At 34.8% G+C, this 14,212-nt stretch overlaps 1 protein-coding gene across 2 annotated transcripts; it reads left to right on the top strand.

Moving 5' to 3' along the window:
• Positions 1 to 803: 803 nt before the first annotated feature.
• Positions 804 to 12,549, top strand: fip1l1b (FIP1 like 1b). Of its 2 annotated transcripts, XM_084091646.1 has the most exons (18): positions 810 to 919; positions 1,011 to 1,114; positions 1,992 to 2,049; positions 2,377 to 2,488; positions 3,174 to 3,280; positions 4,219 to 4,280; positions 4,404 to 4,511; positions 4,598 to 4,728; positions 5,842 to 5,957; positions 6,146 to 6,199; positions 7,530 to 7,629; positions 7,724 to 7,877; positions 8,081 to 8,107; positions 8,321 to 8,375; positions 10,647 to 10,705; positions 10,858 to 11,038; positions 11,260 to 11,406; positions 12,207 to 12,549. In XM_084091646.1, the coding sequence occupies exons 2-18, from the start codon at positions 1,036 to 1,038 to the stop codon at positions 12,346 to 12,348; spliced, it is 1,692 nt and encodes a 563-aa protein (XP_083947772.1). In that variant the 5' UTR covers positions 810 to 919; positions 1,011 to 1,035; the 3' UTR covers positions 12,349 to 12,549. The 2 variants fall into 2 exon arrangements, with proteins under 2 accessions (XP_083947773.1, XP_083947772.1); XM_084091647.1 differs by having other exon boundaries at positions 804 to 1,114; positions 10,650 to 10,705.
• The last annotated feature ends 1,663 nt before the right edge of the window (positions 12,550 to 14,212 follow it).

The raw sequence follows: 14,212 nt of genomic DNA, 5'->3' as shown, positions 1-14,212 counted from the left end.
AGAAATCGTACATATAAATTAGAATAAATTCTTTCAAAAGCTTAAAAGAGATATCGATCGATGCAGGTCCTGGTTCATTGCAATCCAGAGTCTCGACTGTGAAGATGAATATATAGGGTTCTTAGTGCCATGATTCCTTTGGTAAAAGACATGACTCTTTAAGTCACACTTTTCTTTGGAATGGCAAACAACCAAAGTTAAAATTAGCTACATTGCAACGTACTAATGCCTTCCCAATTTTGAGTTATACCATAAAGCATGCAACTTTTTGTTCTGTTTATTATGAAGAAACCTTTGGGCGATTGTATGTGATCCTATCAATGAAAAAAAAAAAAAAAAAAAAAATTCTCCCCAAAAAAGTAGATTTTTTTTTGTTGAATTTGAGGAAACCACTTGAAACATTGTTTGTGTTGAACTATTTCAATTACTTTTGTTTGATTTGTTCATTGGAAACAGCTGAAAGTCTGTACATTAAACTGACTTAAAAAGTAGAAAATTGAGTTAAAACAAAGTAAAAACAGGCCATGTTGTCATGACTGATATATATACACACATATGTTTTTTTTGTTTTTTTTAGTTAAACACTCTTTGTTTAGATACTCTGCACACTCTGGGCATTCGGTTTTAAAATAGTATCCGAAGAAATAGACATTTGTACTGGAAATAAACTAAGTCTCAGCATTTAAGCGTGAGCAAAAACGTGATCATAAGAAAAAACTTTTGTCAACCGTGTCCAAACCTTTTACTGGTAGACAATGAACGCACTCAACGTGGTGAACTCAACTGAGAGACTTTTAGTTTGTACACACATGAACCGGAACTGATGTCTTCAAGTCTGCAAGAACATCCTACAGAGGCTGTAGGAAGTGTGGATTTCTCCATAAACATCATTTGATACGTTTGTTTGCTAAATTCCTATGTGCGTTTGTGTTTGTTTTTCCCTCCGAAATATTTGTGCGCCCGTTCGGGATTGGTGGGTTTTAGTCTGACCTTGTCTTTGGCTTCTGGAGCGCGTTGTAGAGGCCAGAGGAGAAGATGTCTGCAGAGGAGGCGGATAAAACCACCACCACTGATGCCAGTGCAGGAGACGAGGAGGAGGAATGGCTGTACGGGGGTCAGTGAGCGACACATCCACTCTCGTCTACTGTTACACTAACGGCTCTTGAGAAGTGTGCTTTAATGTGCAGCACAAAATGCCATATTGGTTTATGTAGGGGCCTTTATACTGCAGTCAGTGTTATGAGATACCTGTCACTTCCCTCAATAATTTTAATTCACGTCCGCGCTTTAAGAAATATTTTTCTTTACGAGTGAATTGATATATAATCTATTTGTGAATTAATTAGATTCTATGTTTCTTGAAACTAATCTTTTTTTTTGAGTTGAGATAGATTCGCTTTTTTATTCACGTTGAAATCTTTTTCTTCGCTGCTTAGTAAATATTATTATGTAAATAGACTTTATCTAATATTTCTCTGAGAATTCTCTTTGAATCTAACGTATACGTTGTTGCGGTCTTCTTTTCTTTGAGAATCTGTTAACGCATTCTTGATTATATTTTGTTCTATTTATTTGCTACTTTAAGAAATTCGCTATGCTACTTCTCTTTCTGGTGGGATTAAGAGAGAATTCAATAAAATCTCGAGTAAATTCTGTTGTAGAATGAATTTGAGAATCTGTTCAACAATACCTTTCGAATCTGTAAACACATTCTTGATTGTTTTTTGTTCTATTTGTATTTCACTTTAAGAAATGCCCTACTTCTCATTCTGAGGTGATTGAGAGAGAATTGAATGAAATCTCGAATAGATTCTGGTGTAGAATGAATTCGAGAATCTGTTCAATAATACCTTTCAAATGTGCTCAAAATTCTGTAAGGTAAATTTGAAATATTTATATTGGGAGCAGTTTAACTAATTTCTAACCTATAGAAATTGGGTATCTTGAGTCCATAGTCAGTTTGTCACTCATGCATTATGTCTTTCTTACAGATGAAGGTGAAAGTAAAGAAACTGAAGAAGAAGAGGCCAAACTGACAGCAGCCATCAGGTGAGATATCATGCTTACTGTAAGTGTTGTAGACCTGGGGTTTTGGTTTGTCTTTGTTTTTTTAGATGCCACGGACCCCCAAGTAAGATGATCCTTGTGCGAGGGACCCGAATCCTAAAATTGTATTTTTTTTTTTTTTTTATAAAGACCCAAATTAAACTGTGAAAATGTAATAGTAATTATATCATGTAGGAAACAAACTTTGCATGACATTGGGTCTCCAGGAGCAGGGTTGAAAACGTGTACTATGGTTCGCCTCTTTAAGTTACTAAGGGGTTCATCTGCATTGTTTTCTTCATTCTCGCGCTGATCTGTCTGTGTTTGCAGTGTGACCTCTGCTCCTCCTGATACTGAGGAGGTCACCGAGACCACCAACACCATCACCACCACCACCACTACCAGTACCACCACCACTACTGGAAATGGTGTGGCCAGTCAGGTAACAATCAAGACCACTGTAAGCAAACACATTCAGTTTTGATGGAGTTGATTTAAGGTCAGATTATCGCTGATCACTGTTAAGCTTAAATATATTTAAAGATTAAAGATAAATGTCAATATTGCTCCTGTGCATTACACTGCAATGTGTGCCAGTTTTGTGTGGCGAAAGCTGCAAATATGTGGATTTGAGTTTTTAATGACTTCTGGACCGCTCACACCAAGAACAATAACTATGAAGATATCGATAACAATTTTAGCATCCACACCAGCACACAAGTTGTTTTGTTTATTATAAGCACTTTCTACAGGTTTGTCATCTGCAGCTTTAAATGCTTGTGCTCTTTAAAGCAGGCTGTCAAAAGTTTTGATCAATCATCAGCTGGAAAAAAATCATTCTGAAAGTGTTTCCATAGAGATAATTTCTCTGTGCCATCATAGTTCTGGTGTGGACTCTGCTATTTAGAATGACTTTTCTTTTATCTTCATTATCATTATAGTCGTCGTCCTTGGTGTGAATAGATCATTGGGATGTTTTTTCTTTATTTGACTTTTTTCCCTGTGTAATTAATTAATAATTGGCAAATTTTAGATTAACTTACACGTCTGTAACCTTTATATTGATTAGTTATGTTCAGTCATTACAAAAGAATAGAGTAAAATAGGACACTTTGTTTCTTTTTTAGGAGGAAGCACCTGGAGAAGATGAAGACAGTGAGAGCGATAGTGATGATGACGATGATGATGTCCGTGTCACCATTGGAGATATCAAAACAGGGGCGCCACAATACACGTAAGCATTCAGTGATTGTTCTCGCATCCTGAAGATTGTGAGGTTCACGTTGATTTATTGTAGGTTTTATTCACACATAAGTGCATTCATAGAGAGGATCACATACGGTACACATGTAAGACTTTCGTTCATCTTTGGAACACAAATGAAGATATTTTTGGATGAAATCTGAGAGCAACTGAAACTTTAACGCTTCAAAAAGTTCATAAAGAGATCGTAAAACTAATCCATATGAATTTAGCGCTTAATCCAAATTTTCTGAATAGACTCGATCGCTTTATATGGTGAACAGATTGAATTTAGGCTTTAATTCACTTCTAAAATTTCATTAACTCACACATCAGTTGTGGTAAACGGAAGCTCAAGTATGTTCGCTTGATGTCCGAGAACCAATGAGGTTCATTCCCGTGTTACGCAGCACGTTTTGAGAACCAATTAGATTTGTTTTCGCGCGTCAAGCCAGTTTGGTTGAGCTTCTGTTTATGTTCACTGATCAAAGTTTACATGTGAATAAAAGTCTAAATTCAATCTGTTCATCATATAAAGCGATCAAGTCTCTTCAGAAAATTTGAACTTAACCTCTCAATTCATATGGATTATTTTTTTACGATCTCTATGAACGTTTTGAAGCATCAAAGTAGTAGTTGCGCAGGCTATCAATGGAGGGACAGAAATCGCTCAGATTTCATCAAAAGATCTTCATTTGTGTTCCGAAGATGAACTTTTAGTTCTTACGGGTTTGGAATAAGGGTGAGTAATTAATGACAGCATTTTCATTTTTGGATGAATTATCTCTTTAATGCTTTGGCTTCCTAAATATCATTGGCAATACTGTCATTATAGGGGACTTAAAGTCATTGGTGTTTTGAAGAGGAAAAAGTTAGTTATTTTGATATATGACTGCAGAACTGATGTAATTATGATGTTTTATTGTGCAGGGCATATGGGGGAACTCCAGTGAATCTGAACATAAAATCAGCTGGCAGCAGAGCGTATGGAGGTGAGTGAATCAATGTGTTTTGCAAAGCTTGGAACTTTAAATACATCAGTTTGCTTACACAGGCCTTTTTATGCAACGCAACATTTGTGGGCTCCTGACACAGTTTGAGTGTGTACTCGGTAGGTTCTAAAGTGAAGGGCGTGGACCTCGAAGCTCCAGGCAGCATCAATGGAGTTCCAGTCCTGGAAGTGGATGTGGAGTCCTTTGAGGAGAAACCATGGAGGAAGCCAGGTGTGTATTATGAACCAGTTTGAAGTCCCTTTTGTGGTTTTTGCATATGGTGTCTGCATAGTGTGTGTATGTATGTGTGTTTACAGGTGCGGACTTGTCTGACTATTTTAACTATGGTTTTAATGAGGACACGTGGAAAGCGTACTGTGAAAAGCAGAAGAGGTTACGCATGGGACTCGACATTCTCAACATTGGATCCACCACTAGCAAGATCTCAGTAAGCATAATCAGCTGTTAACAGGGATGGAAATTGTAAAGACTTTAACAATTCTGGTTTTGATTCTACTATTTTAGGTCCTTTAATGGTTCCTTAGTTATTTGCAATGTTTGGAAAACAATTATTTTGCATGAATTACTCCCAGATCATTTAATATCTGGCAACTTCACTTCTCTTAAAATTGCTTTTTTATTTTATTTATTGACATTATAAATCTCACAGGCTAACGATATGACTGGAGCCCAACACTAGTCGCATGATCCTGCAGAAATCATTCTAATATGCTGATTTGCTGCTCGAGAAACATTTCTTCTTATTATTTTTATCAATGTTGAAAACTGTTATGCTACTCAATATTTTCATTTATTAATAGAAATTTCAAAAAGAACAGCATTGATTTCAATTAGAAATCATTATGAATTTCTATAATGTCACTCTTGATCAATTTAATTAATATTTGCTGAAAAAATTCTTAATTTAAATTAGGGCTGTGAAACGATTAATCGCGATTAATCGCATCCAAAATAAAAGTTTGTGTTCACATAATATATGTGTGTGTACTGTGCATAATTATTTTGTATATATAAATACACACACATGCATGTATATATTTAAGATTTTTTTTTTATTTATACATAAAATATTTATATTTATATATAATACAAATTATATATACAGTATATTTAAGCAAATATTTCTTAAATATATACATGCATGTGTGTGTATTTATATATACAAAATAATTATGCACAGTACACACTCATATATTATGTGAACGCAAACTTTTATTTTGGATGCGATTAATCGCGATTAATCATTTCACAGCCCTAATTTAAATACAAATAAAAAATCTTACTGACCCCAAACTTTTGAAACTCTATTTTTGCAGAAATTCAGGACACTTTCGGTTGTGTGCAGATTATTTAGAAACATTAAAAATAGTCACTCTGCATACAATCGAAAGTGTCCTGAAGTTCTGCAAAAATAAGGTTTTGAATAAGAACTAGTTTTCCCATTTCAAACCCTAGCTGTCACATTTCAGTCTAATAATCTCATGGTAGTAGTAATTTAATGACTAATTAATAGAACTACTAACTACTTTCTTTCTTTCAGGTTCAGCAGGGCCGTACAGGTAACAGTGAGAAGGAGATCACAATACCTACTCATGCATCTAAAGCAGACTTTTCCACTCCATCCAACCTGTATAAAACAGGAATCAACCCAGCGAGGTATGGAACATAAACACGTTCGCTCACACATCGACTATTAGAAGTCGTCATTTGTTTCAGAGTTTCCACACTCCAGTTTCAGAGTCATGTTTGGGAATGCATGTACAGTGTTTGTCCCGCATCTGTCATGTGGGAGAGGGGACTAGTAACTCATTTTTTCCTGTCTCCCCTTACCCATGCCCTCATAGGATATCCCCTCCACACTGGGCAGGGCCTGCCACTCAAGAAATGCCCTATTATACGTAAGTGGGAGGTGACATGGGAGTGGTTTGTCTTACAAGGCCTGATTAGACATTTAAAATATGAAATTTAATGGGCTTCATTTGTCGTCTTTCTATGTTTTATTGATGAGTGCAGTTAATGTCTGTCGGTGATGTTTTAATAAACAAAGCACTATGAAAAAAATAGCAAGATAAAATCTGCTGCTATGACAACGGACTCGGCAAACTGGACCATTTTTTCTGCAGAACTGTGTAGCTTTTAGTGCTGTATTTAATATTGATGTTTTTAGTGTGTGTGTGTGTGTTTTTCTAGTTAGGCATGACATTATGGTAGGGGTGGGCGGTATGACCAAAATTTTATTTTATGGTGTATTCACTTTGAATCACAATAAAATTATTTTTGCTGGATTATATTTTAAACCGCCATGTTGTAATTAAACAATATTGGAAGAATGGGCTGATATTTGGAATGAAGGCACGATTTGTGAGTGTGCTTTTATACAAAAGTCCAATGCACAAAAAGCTAATATTTGAGTAACTTACATTTTAGAGACCGTATTGACAGTCTATTTTTGCTCCGTCTACGACAATAGTTCCAAATGAAGCTAAAGCAGGAATTGAATATTTTATTTATTTTCTCAAATTTTGAACATTATTTATGCACAACAAACCATATGGAATGACACAGTGGAAACACACTTGTCCTTTAAATGAAAAATGGTAAAACTAAGTTCTGATTGGATGAGCCACTCATTACAAAAGTAACCATACATCACTTGAATTCTAAATTAATGTTGCGAGTTACAACGTTGCCTGCATTGGTGGTGTTATTAACTAAAACTGTTAGAAATAAAGTAAAATATTAATATTAGATGAAAAACTTTGTTTGAAGAGTTGAAGTACTAAAATTACAAAATTAGAACTTAAATAAAAATGAATTAACTAAATAGAATTATTTTAAAAAGACTAATAAAAATGATGAGCACTTAAGAAAATTACAAAAGCTTAAATTAAAATGAACCCTGAAAATCTAAAAAAAATAAAAGCTAACTCAAAATATTGATAAAAAATATAATAGTATATGAGAAAATACAAAAATAACACTGGTTGTCTGGCAGATGTAACCAACTAAACTCACGTTACACCCCTTAATAACATGTTCTTCTTCATTTGTACTTCTGCACATCTGCACTGTACTTCTGAAATGAGAAAGCAGTCTTAATGCACACATATATCATCCATGGCACATACAGTCGTATCGCCCTGCCCTCCTCTGACGTCTGCAATGTATGCATCTGTAAAAATGCATGTACACCCTAAAGCTGTATGTGTACGTATGTTTTTGTTGCAGGAAGACGCCCGGGACCATAGATGTGATTGGAGGAGGGACTGCCACCATTAGCAGGGTGGAAGGACGACGTCGCCACAATCTGGAGGGGAATAACATCCAGGTTACACACATGACATGCCCTCACGCTCTCCTTAGTCTCCATACTGTAAATCTACATATCTGGGAACTGAATCATGTGACTTTAACACTCGCAGGTGATCTCGGAACATTCCACCTCTGACACTGAACCCGCCGTGGCTAAGATGCCGCCACCTTTCTTTCCTCCGGGGCCACTGCCTCCAAACATCCCCCCTCCTCCATTCCTCCCTCCTCCTGTCAGTCAGGCTCCACCTCTAATCCCGCCTCCACGTAAGACCTTTATTTTTTGTATTCATTTTTTATTTGTTTTTACTTGAAATCTATATGAAAAATGTATGAATGCATCACTTTCAACAGCATTGATATTGCGGTTTCTAATAGCATTTGTAATGTATTTGTCATGGTCTATGCAGTTATGGAAGGATTTTTTTTTTTTTTTAATCTTTATCTTTTTTATTTTATTTTTTTAACAGGGATGCCAATCACTGTTCCGCCTCCCAGTAAGTTTATCCTTCTTTGAATGTTCAAGTGTGCATTAACATGTCAAACATAGCAAAAGTAACTCAATGTAAAGTTCTAAAATGTTTTCAAAGCAACTGTGTGTGTAATTGCAAACTTTATGACTGATTGTGTTTAAAAATCTTAATTATTGCTGTGTTTTCTCTATGATTGTGTTGGTCGCTGTTTAAATCTTGTTTCTGTTTATGTTGTAGATTTCCCTCCTCCCACAGGAGGACCTCCTCCTTCACTGATCCCTACTATGGACAAGTAGGTGTAGCTTCTGTACAACTCTAATACTTCTGTTACAATTTCTTGTGTGTATATATATATATATATATAAATATATATATATTAGAGATGCACTGATTGTATCGGCCAATACAATCAGTGCAATTTAATCGGTATCGGCTGATTAAAGCTATTATTTTCGCTATCAGCCATCGGCCAATTGTTTAAAACCAGCCGATGATCATTGCTGATTATATCCTGTCAATCAAAAGGGTGCGGAAAAACGTGTCAGAGATTGCAACTCATACTGTGTGTGAAGAGAATCTCTCTTGTTGAATCTAGGGCAAGTTAATGTGACAATAAGGCTTTAACAGTTAAAAATAGTGTTTAATGCAGGCTTTATTTGACCCAATGAATCACCCGTAGTTCAAGCCAGGGTTGCCAGATCTACAAGTTGTTTTTCCCTACATCAAACATTATTTGTAACGCCTGCGTCCAATAATCGCAAAGAGTTTTATGCTCTGTTACTACTGAGAAGTAGCTTTCAAATTCTGTACATTTTATCACGAAATTCAAACAATAAATGACGTTTTGACACTCTTAAATGTGACGTGACAGATCGCTGTAGCGCCAGTTCAAGCAGCAGCGCAGAGCGCGAGCCTTTTCTTAGACTTTAATACAAATTACATCTAGAAAAACATGCATGAATATCAGAAGGTATGTTGAAAGATACAGTACAACTTACCGAAATCCGCATCATGACTCATGTAATCACTCAATCTGTGTTTCAACCGCTGAAAGACATCAATAAAACAGCTTGTAAACAATATCTATTAATGTTGCATTTACCTCGGCAAAGTTAACCAGTGTTCACAGTTTGTTAGTTAGCTATAAAAACACTAGAGAAGAGCTTATTATTGTTAATTATATATGTATGTTTGAATAAATTTGCAATGAAGAAGTGTTTATGAAAACTACCTTATGTGCCATTGAGTTGTAGGCCTATACAAACATTTCAGCTTTTATTTGAGTGTAAATATTATATCTGGAAATAAATAGCAGTTGAATATAATAGCTCTGTTGTTAATTTTAACCTCTAATATTATAGTGTACCAAATGAGAGGGTTCTCTGAATAATTTGCAGCAGCATTTGGGAGAGATCTTTTTTCCTTAAGAAAAATAAAACTATTGGTTATTCTGAATAATCGGTATCGGTGGAGAAATTTAGTATTGTGCATCTCATTTATATATAAATTAATCAGGGTTTGTACAAGGTGCTTGAATTTGACTTTTTGAAATTGAAGTTCTGAAAACCCCTTGAAAACAGCCATATTTATGAAGAGGTACTTGAAAAGTGCTTGAGTTATTAAAAGACATATGTGAAATTATTGCTTCATTTTATTGATAAAACAATCTTTTCACACATAATTAACGCTGCAGTCATTTTGCATGGCTATTAGTGTGATATTGCTCATAATAATCCACTTATATGATAGTGTTTTCATTCTTCAGATCAATTTATGGGAGGAAAAAATAAGTTTGAATAAAGAAATATCTTTGTCATAGTATCCTTTCAATGGTTAAAGTTACCACAGTCATTGCATGTGCTGCACTTTATTTGTACCATTTTGTTTTATTAGTTTATCTATCTATTAACCTTTTTTAGAATTTGAAAGATAATGAAGATATTGTTTGATAAGTGAGATCTCTGATTGTAGTCCTTGAACACCAAAAAAGTAGTGCTTGAAAAGTCCTGGAATTTTATTTTACACTATCTGTACGAACCCTGATTAATGCTGTTCTATATCATGTCTTACACAAATGTTTTTAACATTGAATTAAGCACCAAATCAGCACATTAGAATGATTTCTGAAGGATCATGTGACACTGAAGACTGGAGTAATGATGCTGAAAATTCAACTTTGCAGTAATAAATTACTTTTTAAAATGTATTCAAATAGAAAACGGATATTTAAAATTGTAATATTTCACAATATTAACTGTTTTTACTGTATTTACTACTGTTTTTACTATTCTTCAGCCTTGCTGCACTTCTTTAAACTTCTTTACTTCACACATTTGAATGATAGTGTAGATTATTTTGATTAAAAACTGTTTTGACTAAATTTCTGTATGTGTGATGTTTATTTTTGTGTACCTTTTGTCCTTGGATAATTCTTGTAAGCATATATTAAGATTTACATACTTTTACATGTTAAAGTATAACATAATTTTCTGTAACCGTTTAGAAATGTTATACTTGACTTGCACTTTAACAGTTCCTTAATTGCCTATGCGTTCTGTTTTAGCAGTGGGCACCCAGGAGGATATGATGGACGTCCTGTTGCTCCATATCCTTTTCCTACAGGTAAGTAGTGTGGTACCATCTCCCCAGTCTATTATATTCACCTGGAAAACTCATTTAATTTAGATCTCGGTACAGGTCACAAGTACTTAAATATATTCCAGGCTTTATTATCCTCAATTAAGAATCATGCGCATTGGGGTTTGCGTTTTCAGGTGGGTTTCCTCCACCCATGCAAGGAGCTGTTAGCCCCTGGCCCGGTTTGATGGACAACTCAAAGCAGTGGGAATACTACCCTCGGCGAGACAAGGAGAGGGAAAAAGAGCGAGAAAGGGACAGGCAGAGGGAACGGGGCCACGAGAGAGACCACAGTCCCACCCCTGTGGCTTATAACAGGTCTAAGATGATGTCAACCCACTTATTTACTATACAGATATACTGTTTTTTAGTTTGAACGTGTAGAATTGTCATTAAACTGACAAATTTAGATTTTACTTTAAATTCTTATCATTATTCCAAAGAAAAAAACTCTTTGTAATCTTTGACTTTGAATAATTTTGGCCTAGTGTCCTTTAAAAAAAAAACATTTTTATTGATTTAAACTTGGTCTTTTGCAGTGATGAAGAACGGTATCGTTCTTACCGTGAGTATGGAGAAAGAGGGTACGAGAGGCATCGGGAGCGAGCGAGCCGCGAAAAGGAGGAGCGTCACAGAGAGAGGAGACACAGAGAGAAAGAGGAGGGGAGGCACAAGTCATCACGGAGGTATCATATCAGGGTCGAAAATTAATTCTAGATATGTGGCAAAAATGCCTCTGTAAAACTTGTTTTTAAAGCTACACTGTGTCATTTTTTAAGTTGGTTCTTAGCAAAAACCACTTTGTTCTTTCAAAATGATGTGCTCATTAATGTGTAATTACTTCTACCAACTAATCAAGTATTCTCGTAAGTGTAGAATCTGCCATTTAGAATACATACGAGCGAGTCGCTCGAATGGCGGCAGCCATGTTGCGCCTCCATCTTGAAAATACATTAGACAAAAAGGGACATACCTGGAAATTGAAGCTTCGCCTTTCGTGTTTTTACACTCAGTGGCGCCGTGACGAATGCGAGGGGGAGATTACTCACGACTGCCGGCAGATTTGAAATAATACAGCCACCGTAGGAGTTAAAACGCCCTCGGAATGGGAGGGGCTAGAAAGTAATATTCAGTTGGTAGTCATAAACAATTTCACCACCAGATGGGAGAAAATCCTACACAGTGTAGCTTTAATATTTGTAACATATGATGCAAAGCAGTATCACGAGAAAGACTGCTGTTTTCTCGAATATCAGCACTGATTGCAAATATTATATTGATTTTATACAACAGTTCAATAAAAAAGAAATTAAAATTAAGTAAAAAAATATAATTTTTTTGCTCTATTGCGCCAACAAAAATAAAATCAATTTAAGAGGCAAATAATGCCTTGTAATAGGAAAGGTAATTTCCATTATTGTAACAGTCTCATACAGTGCTCTGCATTCCCTTCAAGATCCTTATTCTTTTCTCTCTTCCATCACAGCAGTAGCAGACGAAGACATGACAGCGAGGAGGGCGACAGTCACCGGCGCCACAAGCACAAGAAGTCCAAGAGGAGCAAAGAGGGCAAGGAGCCCAGCGAGGAGCATTCTGTTGACCAGGAGAACCAGGAGGCCATGGAGTAACTCCTGTCTGTCTTCGCCGCTCTCCTTCCTTCTTATTAGAGCGCTGGTTGTCAACCAGATCATGCTAAATGAAACAAGAATCCAGTTTATCTTCCTTTTGTTTTCATGTTTTCCTTTTTTTCCGTTTAGTTGTTTTTTTCCAGTGCAGTTGTACCATGTAGATGTTGATTTGTTGGATTAAAAAAAGAGCATTTGTTAATATTTGTTGTGTCTTTCATATATTGTGACTAGAGCAAATGGCAATCAACGTTCACAGTTGATCGTGGTATCCAGCTTGATTTATCAAAGATTAACAATTATTATTTCTGAGATTTTTAATTTGTGGTTACTGGACACTATTGTTGATTATCTCACCAAGGCTGCATTTATTTGATCAAAAAATACAGTAAAATTGTGAAATATGTTACAAATTAAAATGACTATTTCGTATTTTATTCCTGTGATGGCAAAGCTAAATTTCTAGCATCATTACTCCAGTCTTTAGTGTCACATGATCCTTAAACAAAATCACTCTAATATGATGATTTGGTTTTCAAGAAACATTTCTTATTATCTATGTTGAAAACAGTGCTGCTTCATATTTTTGTGGAAACTCATCTCTTTTTTTAAAAAATGATTTGATAATACAAAGTGCGAAAGAACAGCGTTTATTTGTCTCTACTGTCACTTTTGATCAATGCATTATTGCTGAACAAAAGTGTTTTGTTTCTTTTTAAAAACGTACTAACCCCAAACTTTTGAACAGTGGAGTATACTGTAATTTCGCTACCTAAACAATTATAAATATTATTGAATAATAAATTTGCAAGCAAGATAAAATGGGCAATATCTATTCTTTAATTAAACAACAGCAGATTATTTTATATTTCCTATGATCTATGTATATGTGTATTTTATCGTGCTTTTGAAAACAGCAAATCAAACTAAGGCACACGTTTTTAATTACGTTACTAAATTTTATCCTTTCAAAGTGCAAGTTAGAATATGAAAATGAAGAAATATGTGAAGTTATAGGTGTCTTATCAAAATGAAAGATAATAAAGCTATTAATTTTACTAGTTAGAATGCAGAATAAAGAATGCAGGTCACACCCTGACAGGGATGGGCAGTATTTCAGATACATGTATTTAAAATACGTATTTGAAATACAAAATACTATTTTGCATTTTAAAGCCTTTGGAAAAAATCAAATTTGTATTTAAATACATTTAAGATGAGTATTTTTGTATTTTCAAAAGACATAAAATACTTTTTGCCAGTCAACCTCTTTATCAGGGTAATGATTTTGTGCATCAACTAGTTCAGACATTCACTAGCTCAACATTGGATCAGCGATTTTTTTCTTTTCTTTTTTTTTATAAGGTGAGAATGTCATGATCAATTCTGTACACAAATCACACTCTGTATGACACTACATATCATAGTGATAATATAAAGTTTGAATTGATGGAACCTTTTCTAAATCATTTACATAGATGGGCCTATTTGTGGGGTAAGCAAATTTATCCATGCAGCTTTTAGTGGGCAGGGATTATTGGAACGTTGGAGTGGAAAAAGAAGCACTGATGAATGATACTCCACAAAAATCTTCAGCTTTTAGTTTTATTGTACATAAAAAATAATAATCAAAAAGGGGTAAATAGTGTCAAATGAATCTAAATTAATTCTAATTTTAAATTTTAGATACACTTTCTAATTTTAATAAACTTATGGAAACAAACTTTACATAAAATAAACATAAAATTATTTAAAAAGCACTGGACTACCTGCAAAAAAAAAAAAAAAAAAAAACTCAAAAGAGTTTGAAATTCAGTTTATTCTGTGGAATCAAACCTGATATTGAGAATTGTGAAACCATGATATT

Source organism: Abramis brama (assembly GCF_963993115.1).
Source record: "Abramis brama genome assembly, chromosome: 2".
Taxonomy (NCBI): Eukaryota; Metazoa; Chordata; class Actinopteri; order Cypriniformes; family Leuciscidae; genus Abramis; species Abramis brama.
This window is presented reverse-complemented; position numbering and strand designations above follow the sequence as displayed.